This window comes from Halictus rubicundus, chromosome 10 (assembly GCF_050948215.1).
Source record: "Halictus rubicundus isolate RS-2024b chromosome 10, iyHalRubi1_principal, whole genome shotgun sequence".
In the NCBI taxonomy this organism is placed as follows: domain Eukaryota; kingdom Metazoa; phylum Arthropoda; class Insecta; order Hymenoptera; family Halictidae; genus Halictus; species Halictus rubicundus.
In genome coordinates, this window is record NC_135158.1 from 7,241,218 (window position 1) to 7,266,444 (window position 25,227).

General features: G+C 39.6%; 1 protein-coding gene across 1 annotated transcript in view; it reads right to left on the reverse strand.

The window, feature by feature from the left end:
• The window catches only part of Sol1, a 575,562-nt gene that overhangs the window by 468,498 nt on the left and 81,837 nt on the right, over nucleotides 1–25,227 (reverse strand). The window contains exon 2 of the mRNA XM_076794675.1: nucleotides 22,392–22,458. Coding sequence (XP_076650790.1) covers nucleotides 22,392–22,458 — 67 coding nt within the window. The remainder of the gene's footprint in view (nucleotides 1–22,391; nucleotides 22,459–25,227) is intronic.

Consider the following 25,227-nt stretch of genomic DNA (forward strand, 5'->3'; position numbering starts at 1 on the left):
GTGAAAGTTTATATACCTACGTTTCAAGGTTAACCGAGATGGACGCGTATCGTTTCGCCGCCGCGCCGCCGGCTACGTTCGCAGCAATTTCATTCAAAGCTTTGGCGGTGATTATCATTTTTGTCAGAGAAATAGTGTGTGAGAGAGAGAGAGAGAGAGAGAGAGAGAGAGAGAGAGAGAGAGAGAGAGAGAGAGAGAGACTGTGACGCTTCATCCGATGCACGATTCAACATAGACAACTGTGCCCGCCGGAAGCAGTTTAAACGGGAAATTGAAAAATATCGGTAAATATCAGTCGGAAATATCAAGTACCTTACCACTAGGCACGCATGTAAGACTTACCTTGTGGCAATTATTAAGAGGAAAAGAAATTTGAAACACGGCAGGGATTTCATTCGCATACGTGCACTTCATAAATACACAGCTGATAATTAAAAGTACAATAGATTTTAAAATAAGCTGCTTACTCACGTTTCCACTGTGCAACTTATTACAAACATTTAATTACCATAATTTACAGCCACATAAAAGATTCAACAGGGTCATCCGCTAATTCACAGAATTTAAAAACAAATTTAACTTCACCGCATTACCTTTTTAATCGTTTCCTTTAAAAAATTGCTTAAATATTAAGAAAGTTAATAGAGCACTGACTCATTAATACTGATTATTTTAGCAATAATTGTAATTCATACTTCGAATTGCTAATAATTGCTATATTGTTCGTTAAAAGTCCAATTTACCAGCAAAATCCGCTGAAGATGATACTCGGACGGAACGATATTTCGATTTTTATTCAAGTGCAATCGAAACGAAGCGTTCCAGGTACTTGTGGATTTTATGGAGATGTCTCTGCAGGTGTTCATCGCAGGAGCTCTCAAGATTCAGGAATTAAAGTGAAAAAGGTTGAAAGGCTTCTCGGTGCAACTTCGCCAGCTTAATGTAGTCGAAGATATCGGAACGCAGGGTATGAGAGGTGATAGAGCCGGGCATTATTCTTCATTCATTATTCGACGCGGCGTGGCGCGGCGTCGGGTCGGTCGTCAGTGACTTTCTTTGGAAAATCGATGACGAATAGAATAATTTCGCGAGACAAAAGAAACTTTCCCCTTTGAAAAATTAATTTTCACGGTCGCCCGTTTATCATCCGCGGTGTCCGACGCGATACGATTTGAATTGCATCCTGACGGTCCAGTACCCCAGTTGTTTAATCAGTCGGGAAGCAAGTTGTTTTTTATCAACTTTTATGAAATTTCTAAATCTTCTTAACCGTTTATGTGTACCGTGGATTTTATGCATTTATTGCAAAAATAAAATACTTGCAACGAACCAATACACCGCACCAATAAACCACACGCCGTGGTTTATACCAATACATCTCTTACGACTTCATCAAATCAAGAGGAAAATAAACTCCTGTTTCGTTCCAGTGTCTTGCAATTAACGAAAAGAATTTTTATATTGCATAAAGATCCACGGTCAAGTAGTCTGTAAATGCATAAAGCAAGCCAACATACATTCTTAGTATATTCTGTAAATATTTCTATCGAGTAGGGAATACTGAATATTTACTTGTTCACATAAAAATGTCTCAACATTTTTCTCATTTCGTTTACAACATTTTTGTATATAACCAACACACCGCACCAATAAACCATACACCGTACCAATACATCTCTTACGACTTCATCAAATCAAGAGAAAAATAAACTCCTGTTTCGTTCCAGTGTCTTGCAATTAATGAAAAGAATTTCTATATTGCATAAAGATCCACCGACTTGGCATAAAGCTAGCCAAGATACATTCTTAGTGTTCTGTAAATATTTCAATCGAGTAGGGAACACTGTATGTTATATACAAAAATGTTGTAAACGAGAAAATGTTGTAAATGAGAAAAATGTTGGGACATTTCTATGCGAACAAGTAAACATTGAAAAATTCAAGGATCCGTATTTTCTGAAGACAGTTAACGCCTTGTACGCTCCCGAATTCCTCATACGACGCGCCATATTTCAAATAGGACGAGCTCGCTGACATCGATGGCAAGAAATGATCGATTTCGCTGAGAATGGCTGTACTATAATCAGAATCACCTTCGCCCGGTAGAAGTCGGAAGATATGACTTGGCAAACTGTCTAGGAGTTTCCGAAAAATGCCCGGTTCAGATAGCAAAGGGCTAAGTGTTGTGTAGAACCTTAAATAAACCAGAAGCGGTCCGGAACGTCGGGAGCCGTGATAGATCGTCGTATTATCGGTGTCCTAACAACATTTTTCTTCCCTCCGGCTGGCATCGGAAAGCAGCCGCTTGGTCAGCTGGTGGCTGGGGCTATGTATCAATTATACGAAAACTGCATCGTAGGGGTACATAGGAAGATATCGTCTGGGGGGGAGGGGGGTGTGCACGAGTCGGTCGAATGCGACTTTGCTTCCTCCCGGGTGGTCGTCTGCGAATCGTGCGCCCTTCCCCCGTTCCCCACCGGAGGGAGATCCGATGGATTGGTTAGGTCGCGCGATAAAACGAGCTCACCGGGACCATTCCGCGATAGATTGACCAATATGATGGATCGGCTCTCCGGTTCTATTGCGTGGTAACCAACGACGCGGACAGAGTTACCTTGGCCCGGGCATCCTGAATTAGGATTCCCATTATTGTATCTAGCGAGCACGCATTGCTCATCTTTGAAACTTCATAGATGGTTTATTACGGGCGCCGGCTCATCAGGCACGAGCACACAGAGCCGACCGAGGGCAGTTACTGTTATAACGGTGTATCGTTAATCCGGGGTCGGGTAATTGGTGTTCCGTTTAATCCGAGCTCAAGTTCTGACAAAGCCCTTACTGATATATACAACGTATGGATTACTTTCATTGATACCGGCGCGCCCGACGCGGTTACATTTATTATTCAAATGAGAGCCATTTGAAATTTTGATTGACCCCGAAGTTCAGGATCGTTTCGGATATTTCGTGTGCGCACGCTCTGTCAAAAGTTTCGCGTTGCTCGTTCAAACTCTTAGTCTTCATTTGTTACAATGTCGTTGTTATCGTTATCGTCGTTATCGAAATTCGTTGGCGGAGTGTTGTATTCATGGATGATGTCAAAAATTAACCCACCCGAAAGAACAAGTTTCGAAATTGAACTAATTGTTATGGAACTTTGTAAATAGAAATTATTCGACTATACACGCTGCAGCACGATGAACATCATTTTTTAAGCGAAATACTTTTCAGTAGAAAATTGCTGTCTCGGGAAATATTCATACATTTTTATTTTACATTTTAACTCCACCAATTGCGTGTTATTCGTTTATCGTGGAACAGTTTTATAATGTTCAGAACTCACGATATTAACTGAAGCTCATTTTTCATATAGTCCTCTACGTGTAGTTGCACGTGATAGTTTTTTTTTTACCCAGTATATTGTCACATACCCATTTTTCATCTCCTGTAACTAATCCATCAGAAAAAAGAAAATAGCCATCGCGAGGATACGTAGATGATTGATTACACTCTTGGATCAATTAAAGAAGCTGGGAATGTACGGAGTATCAGTAATCACAAAGAGATCGAGGAAATCCGTTCTCCCGGTGTTTTGGCCGACATCCAAACAAAATTTTCTGCTCTGTGAATGCCAGGCAGTTTTTGCTAACTCGCCAGTGATATTGGATGATGCTTTTTAAACTTTGTCGTCTGGAAGAGCACTTTACGTTGAACGTGCTACTAATTGACTATTAATAACAATTCCCCCCAGTGCTTGATATTTAAATACAATTTCAAGAAGCTTTCATTATTCGTTTAACTTTTCTCTATTTGTACAGATATTATTACAATAATTAACCCCAAAAGTATTCGTTTAACTTATCACAGTAATTGCCCAACTATATTTCTTTCATCGTGAAATTTCTTTCATCGAAAATTACTTTAAACACATTTAAGTCGAAAGCAATTAATCAGTGAAGCGTAACGTGATTTCCGACGGTTGGCCAGGTTTACGAAAAGCTTCACAATAGAGCAATTAAAACGGAGAACATTTTGTACGCTTTATGCTATCAATGGATTTCATTCTACGCAAATATTTGCAACGGTTTCGCCTGGCAATGGACAAAGTATACTGATTCCAGTAATCATAGGAATTATTTCATGGAAAATTGCACCAGGCCCTCGCCGAGTAATTGAGGGGAGTCGCAAGCACGTTTCAATTAAGCGCCATGATGAACGACCTGCTAAGCATTGTGTTGTACGTTACGAATTAGGTTTTCGTCAATGAAACCGCAATCGAACGTTAACCATACAAGTGTCGATGTTACCGATTCTTCCGGTTGAATTATTTCGGTTTCACACGGACAGAATACAATTGAAAGTGCAGGGTATTCATCCTGTTACAAACAACAGGCTGTCATCATTCTGGTCGAAATTACCACTACTTTTCATAAATTACTGTTTCCTCTAATCGCTAGTCTGATTAATCACTACTTTCCCAAAGACAGTTAGGTGTCTTTTTTTCTTTCGAAATATAAATGCAGTGAATAATTCCGAGAACGAATATTATTAATTGTAAAGGTAAAAAGTGTGAATTTCAATGAAATAATGTTGCGAGGAAACAAAGAACAAATAAGTCTGGAAAAACATTATTATATAAAGTAATTGGTCGAGAGAATAATGGAACGCAGTTTCCTTTAGGTAACGCCGCAATCACAACGAACTAGTACCAGGTTCTTGAAAAATGAATAACTAGTTCTGCCAACTGTATCGCCAACCGAAAGTTTTGCAATATGGAACGCGACAGACAATGATTATTGTGCGTATGGAGATACTCGATCGACAGTGGGATCTCAGGTTAGTAATGAGGCAGCATCTGTACCGGATGAAGTGGCTGCAACGGATACCACTAGTTACTCGAATTGATACTATGCAGTTGACTGACGCATTCCCGTCAAGTGCCCCGATAGACATGCAAAGGACCTTGTATTGACTGACTTCGTACATACGATAGAAACAGCCGGTCCTGTCGATCGTGGATCTCGACGAATCCGAGCGAATCGGAGGCCCCAATGGGGCTGGCCGCACGATTGCTCGCTCGTGGTTCGGCCCACCTCTTCTGTTAATCACGTGCCGTTCTGTCGAATTTCGCGTCAAATGTTGCGACTACGATTCTCGAGAGCCGGTCGAATTGGCTCCCTTTGCGCATTCCGGCCGAACAAGTGCCGCGAATACCCTTTTGGCAGACTCGTTGTTCCCCCTCCGGCCGAGGAAACTTTTGTTATTTGTCGACCAACGCGGAGCCCTGCGAACACCCTGCAGAAGATGCGGAAATACTCCCAAACCTACCACTGGCACTGACGTGTGAACGTTTCCGGAAAATTGTACAACGCGTCCCTGTTGCCCGAGAGTAGTTAAATATCTCGTCAGGGATTAGAGGCATTAGCAGATCGTTCCTGCTGAAACTTTATGATTCGGAGGACATTACACGCTGAACAGAAATTTCGCCCAGAATTAAAGGATACGCTTTGCGAGTTATTTGCATGAGAATATACAACTTCGTACCTAGATAAAAATAAGTTCCTCTAAAATCCTTTCAAGATAAATTCCTTTCAGTAAAAAAGCCAACTGTTTTCGAATTGACTTGGCGACGTTGTTTTATTAGTTTTATTAACTCTTGGTATTAGGACGTATTCCTTTCTTCAGTAGCAAAGAGTTACGAATAAAAATGATGCATTGAAAATATTTTGGTAACGATACCCATTTTGTTCTAATTTTGTTGATAACGCTACAAGAATTCTTAAGACTACCGGTTCATGCTTTACACCCAAACATAGGTGTCTTCGAGAACGTATTTTTCGTTCACTTCCGAATGATACACCGATACAGGACTGGCTACTTTCATCCTTTGACCTCCTGACGCTGTTAGAGATACGTTATTTATGTAAGTGCGGCTGCCAGAAGGAGTCTGGTAAAAACATACGCTCGCATGCTCGCTTCGTTTATGTAGTTCTCGGGTTTAATCCAAGCCCGCGCGGAAAATATGAGGAATATGTCAGAAATCGTGGTGTAACCGAGAAACAAGCGATTCCTCGCGTAAAAGAGAAACAAAAGTGTACTATAAAATTTTCTCGTGTATACTACCGTCGTTCTCAAGAATATCACAGTAAGAAAACTCCCTTTATCTTCTTGTCGGATTGATATCTTCTACATTCGATTGGATCTGGTCTAGATCATTACTCCGTGATAATAGAAATATATAATCTTACGAAACACGATTCTCATGATTTTTAATGTTGGAGAAAACGTAGTTCGACAAAGCGTCTCCTTTAGAAATAACATTTTCCTGAAACATTTCCCCGTATCCTTTCTTTAAACACAGATGGTTTATTTTAGGTATTATATATGTGATATCGCTCTGTACTAGATCTTATCGCTCTGTACTAGATGTACCTTCGATCGTGGTCGTGAAATTTTCACGGGATAGTGCTGTCACTCTGAGAATATAATCTCCCGGCGGATCCCCGATATAAGTAGCGGAGCGTCTAAATTTTTGAGAAAATAGATCAATGATACATGCAAAGCTGCTATAACTGTAGCCTGGGAAACTTCGATTCAGTTTATCGATACGTTCTCCCTGTTTATCAATGTCGGCTCACGAGCGGAGACGAAGATACTCGAAATATCATCCGGTCGACTGGCAACAGCTACGAAAGTTTCATAAATTGTTAATCGTGAGCCATCACGGAACTTGCTAATCCCGTTGTATATCCCGGGCAACCCCGAACGACTTGGCTCTGCAATTTTTATTCGCCGCTGTCGCTCCTGCCGGACGTGACCGACGCGACGGTTTCCTGCAAAGTGTCTGACGTGTCGCAGTTTCAAAATACAACACCGAAACGCGATCTATCCGTTCTATGCTCGGCTGCGAATTATTTTCCGATTCGGTTCAGATTTAATGACGCGTGTCTGTAGAACTTCCGTTCATTTTCGTTTGGATACTCAAAGTATGAAATATCGCTAAATACATACAGAAGCAGATTTAAAATTATTTATACGTGCGGTTTATTTCGAAACAATACAATTTTCTGTATTGATATTCAAGTAATTGGAAAACATTATTGGACTCCGATCAATTTTTTAACGTGCAGTTTGAAAATTCTTTGAGCATCGAAGTGGAAGGGCGGCTCACTTTCGAAGCGTGTCTGACCATATATTGACTGTTTCTACTGTAGGCGTATACTCTTTGCACGTTCTTTATTTTCGAACCTGGTTATACCTGCTAGTAATACGAATAAATCAAAGACTAATTTATTGGACAATTCATACTTGTACAATCTACCAAAATATTAATTTTTTTAACTATACATTAATACTTACAATTTTATGCACAATGAAGAAATTAATCTTTTAGAACAGGCTGTGAATATCTATAGGGTTTTGAACGCCATGTCGATGTCTATCAAGCAACAATTTCATTGAAACTAATGTGACAGATGTTTGACGTGTAATTTAACACAGTGGTCTATAAACAATTTCCATTTCGACAAATCCGTTTGCAAATCACCGAGGCTGGCGTTACCGTTAAACAACCGTGGATTGACGTCACAAAAGGCTTTTACCCCCCTTTTTTAATTTTTCCACCGCACGCCCGTCAATCGGAATCCAACATTAGCCAACGAATGCCATGACCTAACATATTTTTCCAATTCCGACCGGCCCGACGTGTATTTCGTATTATGTAAAGAATTTTTTGAATCGTCAAAGCTGTCGAATACTATCGACATTTCCGTTTGCCGTCAAACGAAAATTGATTCAGGCTGTGTAAACTCCGTTGCGAGGGGGTGCGGGAAAGGTGCGGCGGCGGAGAAGAAGAAGAAAAGAAAAAAAAAAGAAACGGAAAGAAGGGAAAGCCCTCGACCGAATTTCGACAGAGAAATGCACCTGACGATTCAACAGCTTGACGAGGCATCGATCGGTGTCGCGATAGTTATTAATTATTTTCGACGATGGACTTATTTTTAACAGAGGGGCGGGGGGTTTGGTCAATCCTGAGCGCGCGGCGGTGATCCCTGAAATTGAATTTCCATGATGCCAGATATTCGTCGCGAAGTGGCGGCCGGGGGTCGCTCGAACATATCGGTTGAAAATTGTGCTCGTGGAATTTCATCCCCTCCCCGCAGCCACCACCCTACCCCTCGCTCTCTCGCGTCCTTTTTTTCAGTCCAGGGATTTTTATGGCGACCACTCGATTTGTCGCGAGCTGACTATATCACCGCCGCCACCGCCGCCGCCGCCGCGAACACCTTCGCGCCGCAGTGTGAACGTATCGATTTTATCGTCACCGCTGTCCAACGCACCGGAAAAACATTTTCGATGTGAAATTGTCTCGCGACCTACTTGTGCGTGTAACCGCGTCCGATTTGTCAGCGGCGACGGGAAGACAGCGCTCGCCTGAGGGACGTCGAGGAACGACGGCAGCGACCGAACCGCCCTGACGTATCGCCGAAAAGTCAAACCGCCGTTCCCCTACATATGCGGCTGTCCCAACTGCTGCTGTACCAAACGCAAAAATGAATATTTCATTTTATTCGTATTTTATACGTCGGTGTACGCCTTTTCCGCACAAATATGCGGGAGAATAGAGTAACTTTCGACCTGCGGAAGGATCAACGAAGTTCTCTGTCCTTCAGCCCGTTGTTTATTCTAATTTTATTCGATCCTTAGCAGGATTTATGTAAAACAAAAGAAATGAATTATTTACAGTTGCAAGAACGACTTATACTTCGACGCGAAACAAATTATTTTGTTGGTTATTTTTGCTTTAAACTCGGCTCTGGTTCACGTGTATTTATCTTCATCTTTTTGCGCTACTGGATTTCTTGCTGAACACTGCGCAACTTAGCTCGGGAAAATGGTTTTCTAACTTTAGCAGTTTCTGATCTATTGCTTCGGTTATGGCTTCGGTATGTTACCTTGCAAGTCAGTGTACAGCTGTAGCGGTGATTGGTACCGCATCACAGTTGCACCTGCGATACCTCGTGTGCTTGCTGAAGGGACAACCAGCGACATATGGTACAGAATGATTGCGCTCAATACGGTAAATGTTTATAATAGTTCCTGTGACGGTGTGTACGTTCGAACGTACATATATTCTTCTCGCATGAAACGTTTGTAACAGCTATTATTAGATTATGGATATTTAAATAGAATGAAAATGTTGTGTATTAATTGTATGAATCAGGAGTTAAGTAAAGATACATATTCTTCTTTTAATAGTTTTAATAAATTAAAAATAGTCCGCACTATAACCACACTATAGTCTATCCACGAGAAAACTCTAAGTTGAATGTACATATTTTTTAAAGAAATGGTATATTTTTAATGTTTTATGTGAACAGATCCCTAATTCAATGCCAAATAATTTTACAGAAATCGTTTCCTTTCCACCCTCCAGTTTCGAAAATATTTGGAAAATATGGCTCCAATCCCCAGCTATAGGGGTCGCTTGCACCCCTTCGGCAGGGATGGCCGCCTATAAAAAAAAATACGTGTCAAACATTTTTCTGAGAAATATCTCTCATGTAAATTTCATCAAAATGGTCTTGCACGGGTTTAGCACGTTCCCTTGTAAGTATTACATATATGTATGCATATAATATAGCCTAACCTTAAATTGAACACACGAAACACGTATTATTTATTTTCCCAACTGTCCCTACTTCAGATTATTGAATCGAATTAAATTCGATTGAATCGAATCTAGCTTCCCAATTTCTTTTCTAATTTTTCCAAGCTGCATAGTTATGCGAATCGTATTTTTACAATACAGGACTGCAAGAAAATTCAATATCTAGCCGCATCTTTTTAAATCGTTACGGAGAATATAGAGTTCTCTTAAGCAACGCTGAAGGTACCGAAATTTGTATCGCACACATAATAAACACACATTATGGTCGCCGCCAGCACGCCCTAGTTTGGCCAGTCTGGTGAACGTGACCGCTCTAGGCTACGCATAAATTCGAAAAATCCCATTACGTTATTTGTACCATAAACGAAATCTAAATAAGCACGAACGGATATTAAGGCGAGGTACTCTCAGCATTACGCGAGCATCCATTCATACCAATTCCAGAAAATCGATTTACTTATTTAAAGGAGTCCACTCCTCCGCCGTAACCTACATCACTAGGTAGTTTGATCAATTTCTGTACGTGTACCTTTAATATAGTTCATATTTGAGAATAAAATTGAAGAGGTTCTCATTCCGACGCGTGTCTGACCATACACGCACTGTTTCTACTGTATGCACCTATTCTTTTCAGTTCTCTGTTTCACATCTTCAAAATTCTTCTTTTCAATTAATTATTTATCGTCGCATCGACCACTTGACTGCGGATCTTTACGCAAACTAAAAATTTGCTGCGTTTGTTATAAGATATATCTTAATAGTTTCGCATTGCCTCTTTACGGGACAAAATGTTTGGTTCGCAAGCAGCGTATCGTTCTAAAACTTCCAACGGCATCGAGAAATGCTCGCAGCGAGGTAAAGGGCTCTCAGGGTCAGATATTTCTCTAGGCAGAAAAATTGATAACGTCTTTGAAATCCGGAGCTTTGTAACCGGAGTCCGCGAGCACGAGATGAACTCTACGCCGGCTGTTCGTAAGACAGGCCGAGTTCATAGGGGTTCGTCTCTCGGCGGATATTCGGAGGGGTATCTGGGACGTACATGCGTTAAGTGTATGCAAAGGAGAGAGCGCGTAGATCGGGCCGCGTGCACCAGCTGTCGTTGGGCCTCGTTGCCGTTCCTGTCACGTCATTGTTATGCGTTGCCGCGATAAATCTGGCGTGCCCGAATCTCCACCGTTATTACTTCACGCTATATGCTCGCCAGCGATCCGGTTGCCGCGCCAACGGGACCAAAACGCTCTACGCTCGGCGTCATACATATATACGTATATATTTCGTCTTCGAAGTCGTCATCTTTTTTATCTGTCAAAATGTATTCCTTATTGCCGTCGTTCTCATCGCACGTAGCCCCCCGCTCGGCGTTATTGAGACGGGGCGAAGGAATTACGGCCCCGATATGCTCCCGAATCGCAAGGACGTGGTCGAACGCCGATATAAATGCACAGATGCGTCCGTATTTACGAAACAAGACGTGAGCCGCCCGGGAAACGAGGATGCTTTACGGAATCCGTCGTTCCGCGCGAATAAAGCATGTTCCTTTGATAAACGTGCTCCGCGTGTCTGCGTACCGATCGACGCTTTGAACGCTCTGTTTAAAAATGTCTGTGTATCGGACAGGCTTGAAATCATTCTTTCAACAGATTCCCGTTTCCTTAAATTATTCGCGCTCGAAGCTAGATTAACTCGAGAAATTTGATTCCACAAAACCGTATGAATACCACTCTTAAATTTTTAGCTGTTTATATTAAATACTGACGAATTTGGTAGTGTGGAAATTGTTCTGAAATGAATGTCGATATATATTTTTATAAAGACATTTAAATTGCATTGATACAGAATAAATTATCTTATTTTACAAGAAGATTTCAGTACGTTAAATTTAAAGTAAAGCAGCATTCCTAAACGATTTTATATTATCGAATTTTCGAAGATTTTTTCGGTTTTCTTTTCTAGGCAGGATACCTTGTAAAACATAATTTTGAGTGAACATAGTTTAAATAAGAAATATGTGTTGTTCTAATCAACTGTTCTGTTCTTAGATGGTACATAAATCCACGGAGTGCACGGACGAGAAACAAGTCAACTTTGCTGTTGCGCGTGTTCATAAGACGGCCAAGTTCCGAGAGAAAATCCTTGTAATACCATCGAGAGGATTCCGGAGATAAAGGAAAAATCGCGGTTGATCCTTTTCTTTATTTAAAGGTGCTTATAGACTTGGGAAGACTAAGCCGTCGGTGGTTCTCTTCTCGATGATACAAACTTCCCTTCTTGGTTTCAATCAAACCACTATAACCTCCTACCGTGCCGAGTGAATAAGCAATTGAACGAACAACAATATATCTGATTTCCATCTCATTTACAAATACTGTACTTTTCGGCTTCGGATCAAATTTCTTCTACCACAACATGCAAAATTAATCAGTTTCACATAATCACAGAAATTTCTGGAGAACCTTGTCAAATCTTAAAATCTGAACAAAAAAAAAACACTAAAAGAAAAGCAAATCATCGACAAATCCATAGATAAAATGATGCATGTACAGTATCATCGATGTAGATCTAAAGAGTGAATTCTATTCAAATAAATTTTCATACTCTCTGGGCGTAGCAGGTCTCTCAGATCTGTCGAATAAGAAAGCTTCTTCTAGACGACACACAGACAATTACGATTCGCCTAAAGGTTCATATCGCTCCGATAGAAAGTCGAGGAATTGTGCTTGGTTCGGCTGTGAAACGAAAGAGTATTGAAGTATCCCCGATACGAGACATATCGAGATCCAACAGTATTAAAGTATCCGAGATATTAAATCTGTCGAAAGACGCGTTCGCGTCGCTGTGAATAATAACGAGCAACAAAACCGAGCACCGGGAGCCTCGCGCCGACAACTCTCGTTATCATTTCTCCGTTGGCTGATATCGGCTGCTCCCAATGAATAATACACGGGGAAAAGCAGCCCCACGCATTTCCCAGCTCTCATTGGGATTCAGGCTTCCAGCGATGCCGCGGCGCCGCGCCGGTATTCATCCCACAGGTGATCAGCAGGAATAAGTTTAACACCGCCGCGGAAATTGCCAGCCGGCCGGAAAGCCTGACAAACTTTTCCGCAACTTAGGTAACAAGGTGAGGCTCATCAAACAATCGTGGGCCGCGAGGCCACGGATCAAACCACGGTATCGCTAATCGGTTCAATTGGGTTTCGGGTCTGACTTTCGAGTTTCCACTTGATTGGATCGATAGGAGCCAGGTCAGCCGGCTAAGTATAGTTAAGGCACGGTTTAGATCAATTAGAAGCCAGAGAATGTTCCTGATTCTGTCAGAAAAGGATCAAAATCGAGTTATGTTTTCCTTCGAAAGAATTTATTGTCGAACTTATCTGTTTTATTTAAGACAATTCTACTTTCCTGAGAGATATTGTTCCTGTCAGATTTCTGTGGAAGAAAACGAATAAATTATCTATTCTTATAATGGAACATTTTTATTCTCATATTTATGTAAGGTCTATTCAAACTAGAACTTTTCAGAACTTTGATCTATCTATTTCTTTCGGAATTTGAAACACAAAGACGTTGTCAAATAATTATTTGCTTATATTTCAATTTGTTATACTTTCTTACGATTGTTTGAGTAAAGAAATTTCTTGACTAATAAACCGTTGCTCACCGTAAATTATAAATGCGACTTTGGCAAACAATGCGATTAATATTTTGCATTTGATTGTTCTCATTTCGAGTTATTGATCAATCCCTCCCCTTAGTCTCCCCTAGGCTAACTCACGTTCACAATAAACCTGCGTGAAATTTTGATTTCTCGATACAATGATGTTTAAAATGGATTTCTGCTTTTGTCCGTATCATTTATCACATTTTCCATCTAAAGATTAATCATTTTATAGACACCAGTTTATACTGTGGATCGAAAAAGTATTTGAACATGAAACTATGAAAGGTACTTTTACATGATGGCAAACTGAAGACAATATTTTTCCTTAAAAATGTTTGAAAACATGAACAGGTAGTATTCAAATACTTTCTGAATCCACTGTGTATGTAGATCTAAATTTGAAAATGTTAAGTCAAATATTCATTCACACACTTTAGAATCATACACTTTAGATTCCATTAATAATAATATTAAGAAAGCAACAGGTACCAATTTGTGATAACTGAACTTGTTTTACGTTTCACTGATCTAATTTATAGTACAGTCTCTGAATCATTATCCAGTTATTGGAAAAATACAGCGAAGAATTCTTATTTTCCGTAGCACGTACGTATAATGATTCGCCTCGATATGCATCGTATTCGAAGCAATAAAACGCTGCAAACAACTTGTATGCATATTATTTTTATCCGTTGGCTGTTGTTGGAACAAAATTCTTTTCTAAAGTTAAATATAGACCACTGCGAAGACTTCATACCATGCCCATAAAAACACCATCAAAGTAATGAGAATTCTGTGACTGATTTAAAAATTACATTTTTCGAGCTGCGTCTTTAGCATGCAAGACTTTAATTATGTTAAAACGTTGTCTAGAAAATTACGTTTCCCGCGATAACGTTCCAAGTACTCTAAAACGCAGTCCATCGAAGAGGTGTTTGCAAATTTTTTAAATAACGACCTTCCATTCTCCGGAATTTGCATGCAATTTGTATTACACGGAGAACCGTTTTGCAGTGAGTTATGAAGACAAACTAAAAGGTTTGTTGAAATAACATTGAATTTCACGGGATATCATATAAACTCACAAATGTCGTCCGGAGACGTTTCCTCTCAATCCGAGAAACATCTCATTTCTTAAAACATAGTAACAGTGGAATATTATTTTAAACAACTATTTTTAACAACTTATTTAACAACTAACGTTGCAGATGGAATAGAAAAATACCTGAAGCATTTAGGAGTTAATCAGTTGCCAGTATTTAGAATTGAAGTTAAAATTAAAGTCTAAAATTGAAGTATAAAATTCCAAGAATTTTCACTGAAAGTGACGCGAACATAATCGGAATTTTGTGTGACCAACTCGATCGAAATTCCACTTAAAAATCCAAGATTTTTTGTGCACCAGCCTGAAGAGTATCAAATTTATTTCGTGAGTTCAATTTGAAACGTTGCTCGTCGCAATAATGTAAATTACATTAAACACGACTGGGGGGGGGAGGGGCGTTGCTCGTTAATTTTGTGCCAAGATGGCCATTCTGAATAATAAAACGTCAAAGTCCGGCGCGGTTTCAAACAGCTAAGCAATGAATCTTAATTACAAAGTCGACAGTACGCACTCGGCTACGTGAAATGAATAGCTCTCTTAATAGATGTTCCTCTCGCATCGACTTACTTGCTACTTTAATGGGAGTGCACCAGCAAATTCGTGTATATATATGTATATAACCATTCTTGCGCGCGCCCAGCGGGTATAGGTGAACCCAAAACTTTCAGCACCTTCTGCAAACGGTGTTATTAAACTTCATGGCCAGTCCGAACTGGTAAACGCATTCCGCGCGAAGATTAAACAGTTGATACACCACCATCGTGTCGTTCCGGATCAAAGGTAATGCCTACACGCTGTAGAGGCGTCAAGAAGCTATCAGCATACCATATGCATTTCGCCTGCATTCGGTTTGTGTACGCTAACCGGCGGAACATGTGAGACCGGTCTGACATCCTCTTACTCGGCGAAACACGGACGCGTATTGTATTAGCTCTGCTTCCATTTCGTTCTGAACTGTTCGCAATCGGAAAAGGTAGACGAAAAATAATGATCAGATTAATTAATTATAGATATATTAATTTTAAGGTTACTCATACCGAAGGCATTCAAAATCTCCCGTTTGGTTTTCGATTTTTCTCTTTTTGCCGTTTCTCGCCCAATCCCCCGCGTAAGGCAAGAAACACAGAACAGAGTGAACTGAAAAATTTGAAAACTTCTGCGGTACTTTTCGGATGAAAATCACAAACCAAATCACAAACCGCGGATGAATTCGCACAAACCAAAATCTGCGAGAGCAAGCCGAGCGAACGAAGCCATAACAGAAATAAATGTTTTACATTGCATTATCGTTACGTGCCGAACAGGAAAAACCATTTCCACCGTGCGGACTTTTTATAATCATAGGATCGTAAATTCCTTCGCCGAAACGCATTGGGGAACGGAAAATGCGATATCGCGAGTATGCGTGTCCCCTAGTTTTGACCGTTTGTTTACGGGCGTATCACAAAGCGGCCGAAAAATGTGGAGAAAATGGTCAACAGGCTATATAGAGGGGGGTGGGGAGGAAGGGGTGATGGTGGCGGAAGGTACAGGAGTAAAAAGGTTCGCGCGGAATGCTATTTGTTCCGTGCTGTTAACCGCATATGCGACACGAATGTGGCAAGGTAACAGGTACAGTGATGCCAGCCGAAGCAATGAATACCGTTTGTGCTGCCCACGGTTCACCAAATTAAATGCGATGCACTTTTTGCATAACGACGCTCCCCCCCCCCCCCCCGGTCTCCATGTAATGAAACCCGACGCTCTTTTCTCTCGCGGCCATTCTTTTTTTCTCGCGCGAATACCGTGTCGCAATTATCATCGGCGGAGAGCGTCTAGAGGAATTACGACAGGCTGCGTCACGGGCCGCGCCGTTTCAAATTAGGATTTTACGATAGTCTTCGGAACCCGGGGATTCAATTACAACACCGCCGCTCACTAAATACGCCCGCGTTCGTATTCTCTGCCGCGAACCTCTTCCGCCTCGGATGCACTTTAATTAAAATCGTAATTTTTGTTCAACGCACAAATCGTTGTTACAACCGTGTCCCGCTGTCGCCTAACGAATCATTAACACCGAAATAAATTTCCCCGTGCATGTTCGTTCAACCGGCGACAGGCCGGTGTAAATCGGACAAATTGGCGATGCAGGTGGACTCGCATGCGGAAAACATTGTCGCGGAAGGATGTGACTTCACCAGGTTTTGTGATTTGAGAAGAACATTAGGGGAAATTACGTTTGGTTTTTCGAAAAATTCTGTTCGAATTTCTACGTTTGTCAGAAACTCCAAAAAATGTTCTTACGGAGCAAATGCTGTAGAATATGGTCAATAAATGTTCAGTATTTGTTACCATAACTGAGAATAAATAACAGAAATTTTAACAATGAAATTTTCTTAAAGCATATTACTTGGAGAATACAACAGCGAAAGAGCTTGTTTCAATTTATAGAAATAACGAGGTTATAAATGTTTGGAACAAGTATAGCTACATATTTCCATGTCACTGGTCTGAAAAAAACTTGAAACTTGTTTTCCTCGAAACTTTATCTTTCGAGAAAAAACACGATTAAAGTTGGAAGTTAACATTCATCTCACGTGACGTGTAGCCATTTACATTGTTACAACTTCCTACACACACAGACAATAAATTACGAAAATTTTCCTACGCGCATAAAAGATTATGCAAAAGCCGAAAACAATTTTTCATCCTTTTGAAGCCAACAATCCCATGAAGAAGCGAAATCTCATGTTTACATCAAGTAAAGAAGAATATTAAATTTATTCAAATATATTCATTAATATATACATAGGTTACCTATCGCTTATTAATTGCGCCGTGAATGCATTAATTTCGGTAGTTTATTGATCAGTATTTTTAGGGCTGCAAAGTATGTGATTTCTGTGTTCAAGTTTGAAGCCAATTATGGCAAATTAATGGGGTAAATTTCTTTCGCGTGCGAGCAATTACCGGCACATTACACGACTGATTGGGAGCAAGATTATCAACAACACGTTGAGTTTTAATCGGATCGAAGCCGGCCAAATAAATCGCGAACAAAAATTGTAAAAACGATCGTGGTCGGGCACACCCTGTTTACACGCGATAGTATTTAGCATAACGTTAATTCACATGGGGTTTGCAACCCGGTTGCGTAAAGCAATTACGTCAGGCTAATTAAGATACGTAGATAGTCAAGTTATTTACGAATAATTTCGCGAATATCATTAACGGTGGAATCACAGCTGAAATGGGTGAGACTTTTTCGTCGTCGATTTCATGCCAGTTTTTAAACATCTTTTTAGATGCTGAAATATGTGTTAAAAATTTGTACGTGCTGACAAGATGAATGGTATTTAATTTTAATACGAAGCCGAAGACTTTGTCTTGTTATTTTTCGTGTTAAGAAATACTTTTTTATCCTTATTGTCGAAGTAGCGAGTATCCTCCAAGTGTCCGATGACCGGGACGAAACTTGGCTGGCGTATAGATCAGCTAAAAGCCAGGAACACATGTTCTTTGGTAAGTTTACTATGAAGGATGAAACAATCTTCCGAAGTTTCTCTTATGTTATCCTGGGCGTGATTCAAAATTCAAGAGAATACAAATTCAAGTTCTAATTCTAATAATGTCAGTGGAATGGGTTTTAATATTCCACAAAACTCAATATTTTTTTTAATTAACGTGGTGTCTATTTATTTAGTCAGCGAATTTTCAACAATTTTTAAGAGTCGCAAAGTTTAAGGAACATCTGATTCGGATTACTGAAGGTCTCTTGTTAGTCACCCAAGTAGAATGAATGCAGCGTATAGTCAGACAAGTAGAATAAGTATATTATACGGTCGGGCAAGTAGAATAAGTACAGAGTAATAATCAGAGAAAAAGTTGAAAGTGAGATTTCAACAAATGAATAAACTAGCTTTGGAATATTGCAATCATTTAGAACCATAAAAATTTACAAAATAAATCGTATTAAAAATACTGCGTTAAATTGCTTCACTCGAAAACATTGTCACTGTACAGCAATGTGTAAATAATTGTATGCATCTAAACAGCATCCTCAAAAATTTAATAACATATGAGACTAAGGCCAAATTTTTAAATAATTAAATATGCTAAATAATTTTTTCTACAATTTTACATCCAGAATGATTATTCGAATGAACGTTAAGTTGCAAGAAATTTTTCATTGTTCCCTAATTTCTCCGTAGTCTGTTCTGCAGTAAACTACTCTTCACCGCAAATATATCACGTTTAACATTATCCATGGAAATCGTGCATATCTTAGGCATGCTGCATGGTATAATTAAGTACCGTGACACACACTACGTAAATTAGTGCCGTAGCAATTTAAATTGCCGTGCAACTATGTAAATTTCATACCACCCGAGCGAGGATTCTTAATTAATTGTTATTAGCTGTAAATTTTCCCCTTGCAGTCACAAATCCGATTTCGCCTACGTAGCTTTCTGGTTCAAAAGACGTTTACAGTTATCGTTACACTTTATAGACTGTAATTCATGCTCGGAAGTGCACTTTACTTCGTATGTAGTAACAATAACGAGGGATTTCGATGTCGCTTAAAGTTGGCCGTACCAAATACGTACGACGTAACTGTGCTATTTTCAGGAGATCCAAATCATATGCTTTTGTTGTTTATTCGAAGTGACGTGAAAATAGTATGAACAATTTTGTTTAACGCTCCGGAGAAACCCTCTTGATATTTTTAATATGATTTTGCAGATCATTTTGGGGTCTGTTGTTTGCCTCTTATTTGACAGTAGATTTTATACAAGAAAATGTTGATAGGTTAAATAAGATTAAAATTTCCTAATATTACCGTTATAGTAACAAAGGAGATATTAGGGTGCCCGAATTCTAGAGGAACGCTCTGAATATTCAACAATGTATTACATATACTGTAACTGCATTTGTAATCAGGATACACCAAGCGTCGCTCTGTACCTCGTGTTTAACAAGTATTTTATCCGTCCTGTTACACGTTAGTTAAACATCTCATGAGTAGACTGAGGTTTTTATGTTCATACTTATACTCTAGTTTTCACAAAAGCAATATATTTTGAAGCCCGATAACGGATCCTCTAATAAATCGTCGGCAAAGAAAAATTTCTCCCTGACCCGAGCGTCTATGAATTAGCACTTAAAAATCTGCATTTGCATAAATATCTATCGATCTGTGTACCCTGATGAATAACGCATAGCATAACCATTCGTCACCCTCGCGTAACATCGACAAAACGTTAGGAATCTCGCACACGCACATTGTTAACTGCACGATATCGTCGCTTATACATCATTCAAAAATTTCAATGTAACGAGAAGATATGAACCGAGGATATGATAAAAATAAAATTTGTGATATTGCTAAAAAAATATAGAAATAAAGAATATACGAAATAAGGATGACTGCTTTCACAGAATCGATGAAAAATGTATCAAATTGACTCGAGAGATGGACATGAGTTAATTAATATTGCGCGTATAATAAATAAAGGTGTCTAATTCCACCTATCATTTTTAACACATGGCAAAAATCGATATGAAAAAAGAAACTGAGAGTAAGATTAATGTGAAATTGTTGCTATAGCTAATAAATTATAGAGTGGTGTGCAGAACGTCTACTTTTTGAGAAACGGTGAAAAATGTGTGAAATTGACTGGAGGAATGGATAAGGGTTAATTAATTTTGCTCGTGTAATAAATAAAGGTGTCTAGTCGTATATAACTTCATTCTTTAATATTCAACGCGCGGGCATATACTTGACACATTTCCCGATCATTTTTCAACGTGTATCTACGAAACCGGTGCAGCAGAACCGTAGGACACTATCGGTGATCATGTACGAAGCGGGGTAAAGCATGCAACACGCTTCCGATATGGCATAAATAAGTGTCGCAATATAAGAGGACGAACGCGTCGCTGAAATTCGTGACTTTGAATAAAATCATGCCATCGCCTTCGAATTTGCAATAGTCCATTCGATAGCTTATTCAAAGAAAATACTCTGTGCCAATTTTCAACCCTATATGTCGGCATGGGGGATAGTAGTGGGGTGACAAAGAAAATCAGGTTTTCCCGTAACATCTTGTATCCTCCCTAATTTAAAATTCTGGAAAAAATCAGTCATATTTTAGCTACTAGAATGCACATCAACGAATTTTTTCAGAATTTTTAGCTTCGAAACCGAATTTTAAAAAATAAAAAAAGTTTCGCAATGCCGATTTCTTGTAGAAATTATGAGATACTAAGTCTATATTTTTAAAAGCACAAATCAAAAACCGCTATTTTTTACCTTTTCTATGCCTTTTCCTTATGTTATATCAAATTCTAAATAATACGTGCGTTAATGCAATAATATTTTTCAATTCAGAAATATTGTTAGTGTAATGGGTTTGGTTGGGAAAGAAATCGCGGGACAATTTTGCAATTCGTCCGAATGTATGCAAATAGTGCATAAGTAGGTACTTGAAATTAGATTAGCGTTGCCAAACCTGCATTACTAGATGGACTATTCAGATAATTGTAACATGGCGGAGTGCACTCGCTTCCAGTGATCAAACCACCGTTTCTGTTGGACGTGTTGCCTGGATACGAACGCATTCAAATACCCGACTTCCGGCTATAAGTTAAGTCCGATGCGACTTATGTTAGCACGATACCCGGAAACGAGCCGCCGATCAATCCCATCGGTTCGCAGAACACGACGATCGATCGCCATCTAGTTATAAAGCAATTTAGCAGACTTTATGGGTGTTAATTTTTTACTGGACACGATTCGCGGCGGACGTTTCAGACGTATATGCCCACAAATTGGAAAAATATCTGGCGGTTCGTACACTCGACGTTGTCAGTAATCCGCCGTTGATGGACACACGTGATTCTACGTGGTTTAGTGCTTAACAATTTAGGGTGACGGGAGAACACGATACGACTGCGAACGGACCGTAAATAACTGTTTTTTAAATTATTACTTTCAATTAAGTCAGAAGCAGACATCCGTGAAAAATAAAATATTTATAATACGGGAAGTTCTGGTTGAATAAAGCATAAAATATTATCGATAATATAAGAAAAAAACGGAACACAAATCATTATTTTTAGCATATTCAAAATTATGATGTACCACTGAATTTTTATTGCATGACATTTCCGAATGTTTTACTATTTCGTAGTGAAAATAAAGAAAAATAATAATTGAATAATTAACAGAACACATTTTGTAACATAAAGTTATCAGATTTTGTCGAATAAATGAAACCGTACTGGCATGCAATGATTAAATTAAACATTTCTGATGATAATGATTGAATTTAAAAAAGGATGTATGTGTGTATCGAATAAATACAATATTCATATACAGCGAATAATATTAATTATCTTCATATGTCATGGAAAAGTGGCTCCATGAGCATTAATATCCACTGTAGAGCCAGGCATGCTATTGACATATTGACAAGACTGTATGTTATATTCTGTTTTGTAATAATATATTCTATAATATAAAATATGAGAAAAATTTACGACTAGACTGTGGTATTTATAAAATTTATGACTAAACTGTGGGTATTTATAAAATTTATAACTAGACCAGGTACCTATAAAATTTGTGATTAAAGTAGGTATTTATTGATTAAATAAATCAAAGCTTATTTAATAATCCTCTCTACTGAACGAGAATATTCGTTCAGACAAAAATTCTTATTTTCATGAATCAATCTTTAAAATCGAGGTCTGAATCAAAGTAGATTCTGAAAGTTCCAAAATATAGTTTAACGCAAGCAACTTTAAACTGCGAGTACTTAAAATCGCTTGTCGATTTTCCAAGAAAAAGCTAAGAGAAATTTCAGAAGCAAATTGGGGATGGTATTGGCCAGGCATCAGGTTATCGATGTAAGGGTTAGAAGTTACGAAATTGCCGATTAAACGGGAAACTAGGCATAATTTCTTTCCGTTACCTGGATGTACGGCGTGGCAGTGGTTGAGGAGCGGCAGCCAACAGAGCAGTAGCACCGCTCTCTGCATCTGAAACAAAAACCGCAAGCATTTTTCACAAGCGTCCTGTTTAATTACTATTCCGCAAGGGCGACCGCCTTCTGCTATAATTATACACTAATTAAAATTCACGAGCCGAAGCAGCTCGGCATCGAGAGAGCCACCGCGAGAAGCCATGAGATCAAGCGCTAATTACGGAGATAATCCTGATATCGAGCGAAGAAACATTCGAAAACCAATATTCGCATCTGAATATGAATAAATCTCGAAATCAATACGCTTCTAAGTTTCCTTCCTCTAACTTCGCAAAGCTTTCAGTGTTCCGCTTTGGAAAACTGAAGACCCACTTTCTTAAAAAATGCTGAAATTCAGAAATCTCCAAAAACTTTCAAAAATTTTTCTCCCAAAGATTGAAACCTCCTCTTGGCAACGACATCCTAAAAATTGATGTACGACGTTTTTTTCACTGTTTCATGAAATAAAAATTAGAAACAAATTCGGTCGTATAATCTTGCTGTAAACATGACGGCAGACCTCTCACTCGAAGCGCGATAAAATGACTTTAAAAAATCGTACACGAATTTTTAAAGAGTTGTTGCAAGGAGGAGACTTCAATCTTCAAATCTATGGCTGTTTAAGTCAGGAGAATGAAGCGTTAGAGGCGACTCAGGGGCTAGATATGACCGTGGGTCGAATCGATTCTTTCGGTACCGTTATCAGCGCGAACAAATGAATTCTCTCCGTAGGAAACGGGCGCGCGCGTACACGCACGAGCGATCTGCATACAGAGACGTTCGTTCGTTCGCGAAACACTGTACTGGACTTTTCCGCGGACGAAACTTTTTCCAGTTGCGAAACACGGCGGCCGTCGCCTCCGCGAGGAAAAGGGCCGCGCTCGGAGAGATCCTTTACGAAATAGGAAACGAACGGGACGGACGATTTGTCAAATTGATTCGTCCGGCGAACGCGCGGAATTTTAAGCTCGCCCGGGAACAGAACAGAGACCAGGTTTCCCGAGTGGACCATTAGAAATTTACTTGGGGAACGGGCGCAATGGAACTCGCGTGCGCGGGCCGCATTTGAAGGACGCGAGTTTAAAAGCAACTGCCAGATCGGTTTATGGAGCCATTTCCTTTCCTTTTCGGGAGAGTTATGCTATTAATTAAAATCCCTCCTTTGACTCAATACCAATGTCAGTGAAGCAGTATATCTTAACTATTTTTTGAACCGTGTTTTGCTGAAGTTTTGGGACCGTCGCTCGGCAATGTCATCTAGTGTATTCTGTTCGATGAGATAACTGCGATAATGTGCGAACTAATCTATGAGCTGCCGTGATTTTCCAAATGAGATTTGAATTCTGACAACACGACACGAATGAATTCTGATTGATCCTCCGACGAGATGCACCGCTGCACCTACGATAACTTAATGTCGTAAGCTAGTTCGACTGTAACTTTGCGAAGGTACGTTGTAACACGAGAGTTGTGTAACGAACTTGGGCGAGCAAACAACTTTAAGTTTGTATAGCACCAGCATTGTGTGTGTGTGTATGTGTGTGTGTGTCTGTGCGAGCGCTGAGTAGTGTGGTTTCCGACACCTATCCGCCGCAATCGCTATTCGTTTCTCATTAATCAAATTAATACAGTATTTAATAAGAAACTCGAGGATCGAAATTAGTTCTAAATGCTACTCAAACTTCAGTGGCTGGTAACTTTGTTATCAGTTGTGTTATAATAAATGCATAAGACGAGATGAAATGCACTGTACGAGTCCTTTAATATTGATTCCTGGATGACACGTGGTTCATAATGAATTTTATTGAATTCTGTAATAAAATCCAGCGAAATTTAATTACAAAATAACGTTGGTACTAAAAATTTAAGGCACACGCTGAAATTGAATTATGGATATCGACCTCTCATGCACTATACGAACTTTGTAACATTAGTTTTGGGTTAAAATTCACCTTGGCGACCCAGAAATGTTTAACTTTTCACTATAAAATAATGTACATCTCGACGAGGAAATGCCAAAAATCGAAGTTTCAAGGCGAGGAATAATTAACTAGAGTTAATTCTACTCTCCAAAATAATCTCCGTTACTTTCGGTTGCATCTAAAAAGTTTTACTTCAGATTGAAGTTGCAATTGATGAACTGCGAGAACCACGAATATAATTATTTCACCATTCCAACGACCGATGGAACATAATTTTATTAGCACCGATCGTACTAATTTCCCCGCAGAATGTTATAGTTTCGGCGGCGCCTGTACATACCCCTTAAAAACGTATTTCGAACGAACGAAACAGGGCGGTAATCCGGGAAAATAGCTCGCCGTAAATATGAATTAAGCAAATGACGGAGATTCATTAAAATTGCATCATCGATTGGTTTCGAATGTCGAGAGGTCTCGCGCGGTTAAATCCACTTAAAGCCTCGACAGGGGCTGGAGAAGCTTGGATCCGTCCGCCTGATATCCCGCGGAAGATCGTGCGGCCACTGAATTCACGTTCTACGAATACCATAATCCAAAATTGCCACGCCCCGCGTACGTATATACTATGGAGGGTGGGCTCCTTTTATGTGGACACGTATTAAGGAGATTTTTCTGCACCGGCGCGAGATATTATACCGCGACAGAAGGAAAAAGGCAGGACGAAAATGTAGGGAAACGAGATATATTTAGGTTCGATCAATGTCGCGTGAAACTGTAAAAAGAGCGGATCCCACGCGGAGATACCGAGCAGTTATGAGATTCTAGGTACACCCGGCGCGCGTTCCCCTTTTTGAGGAGAAAGG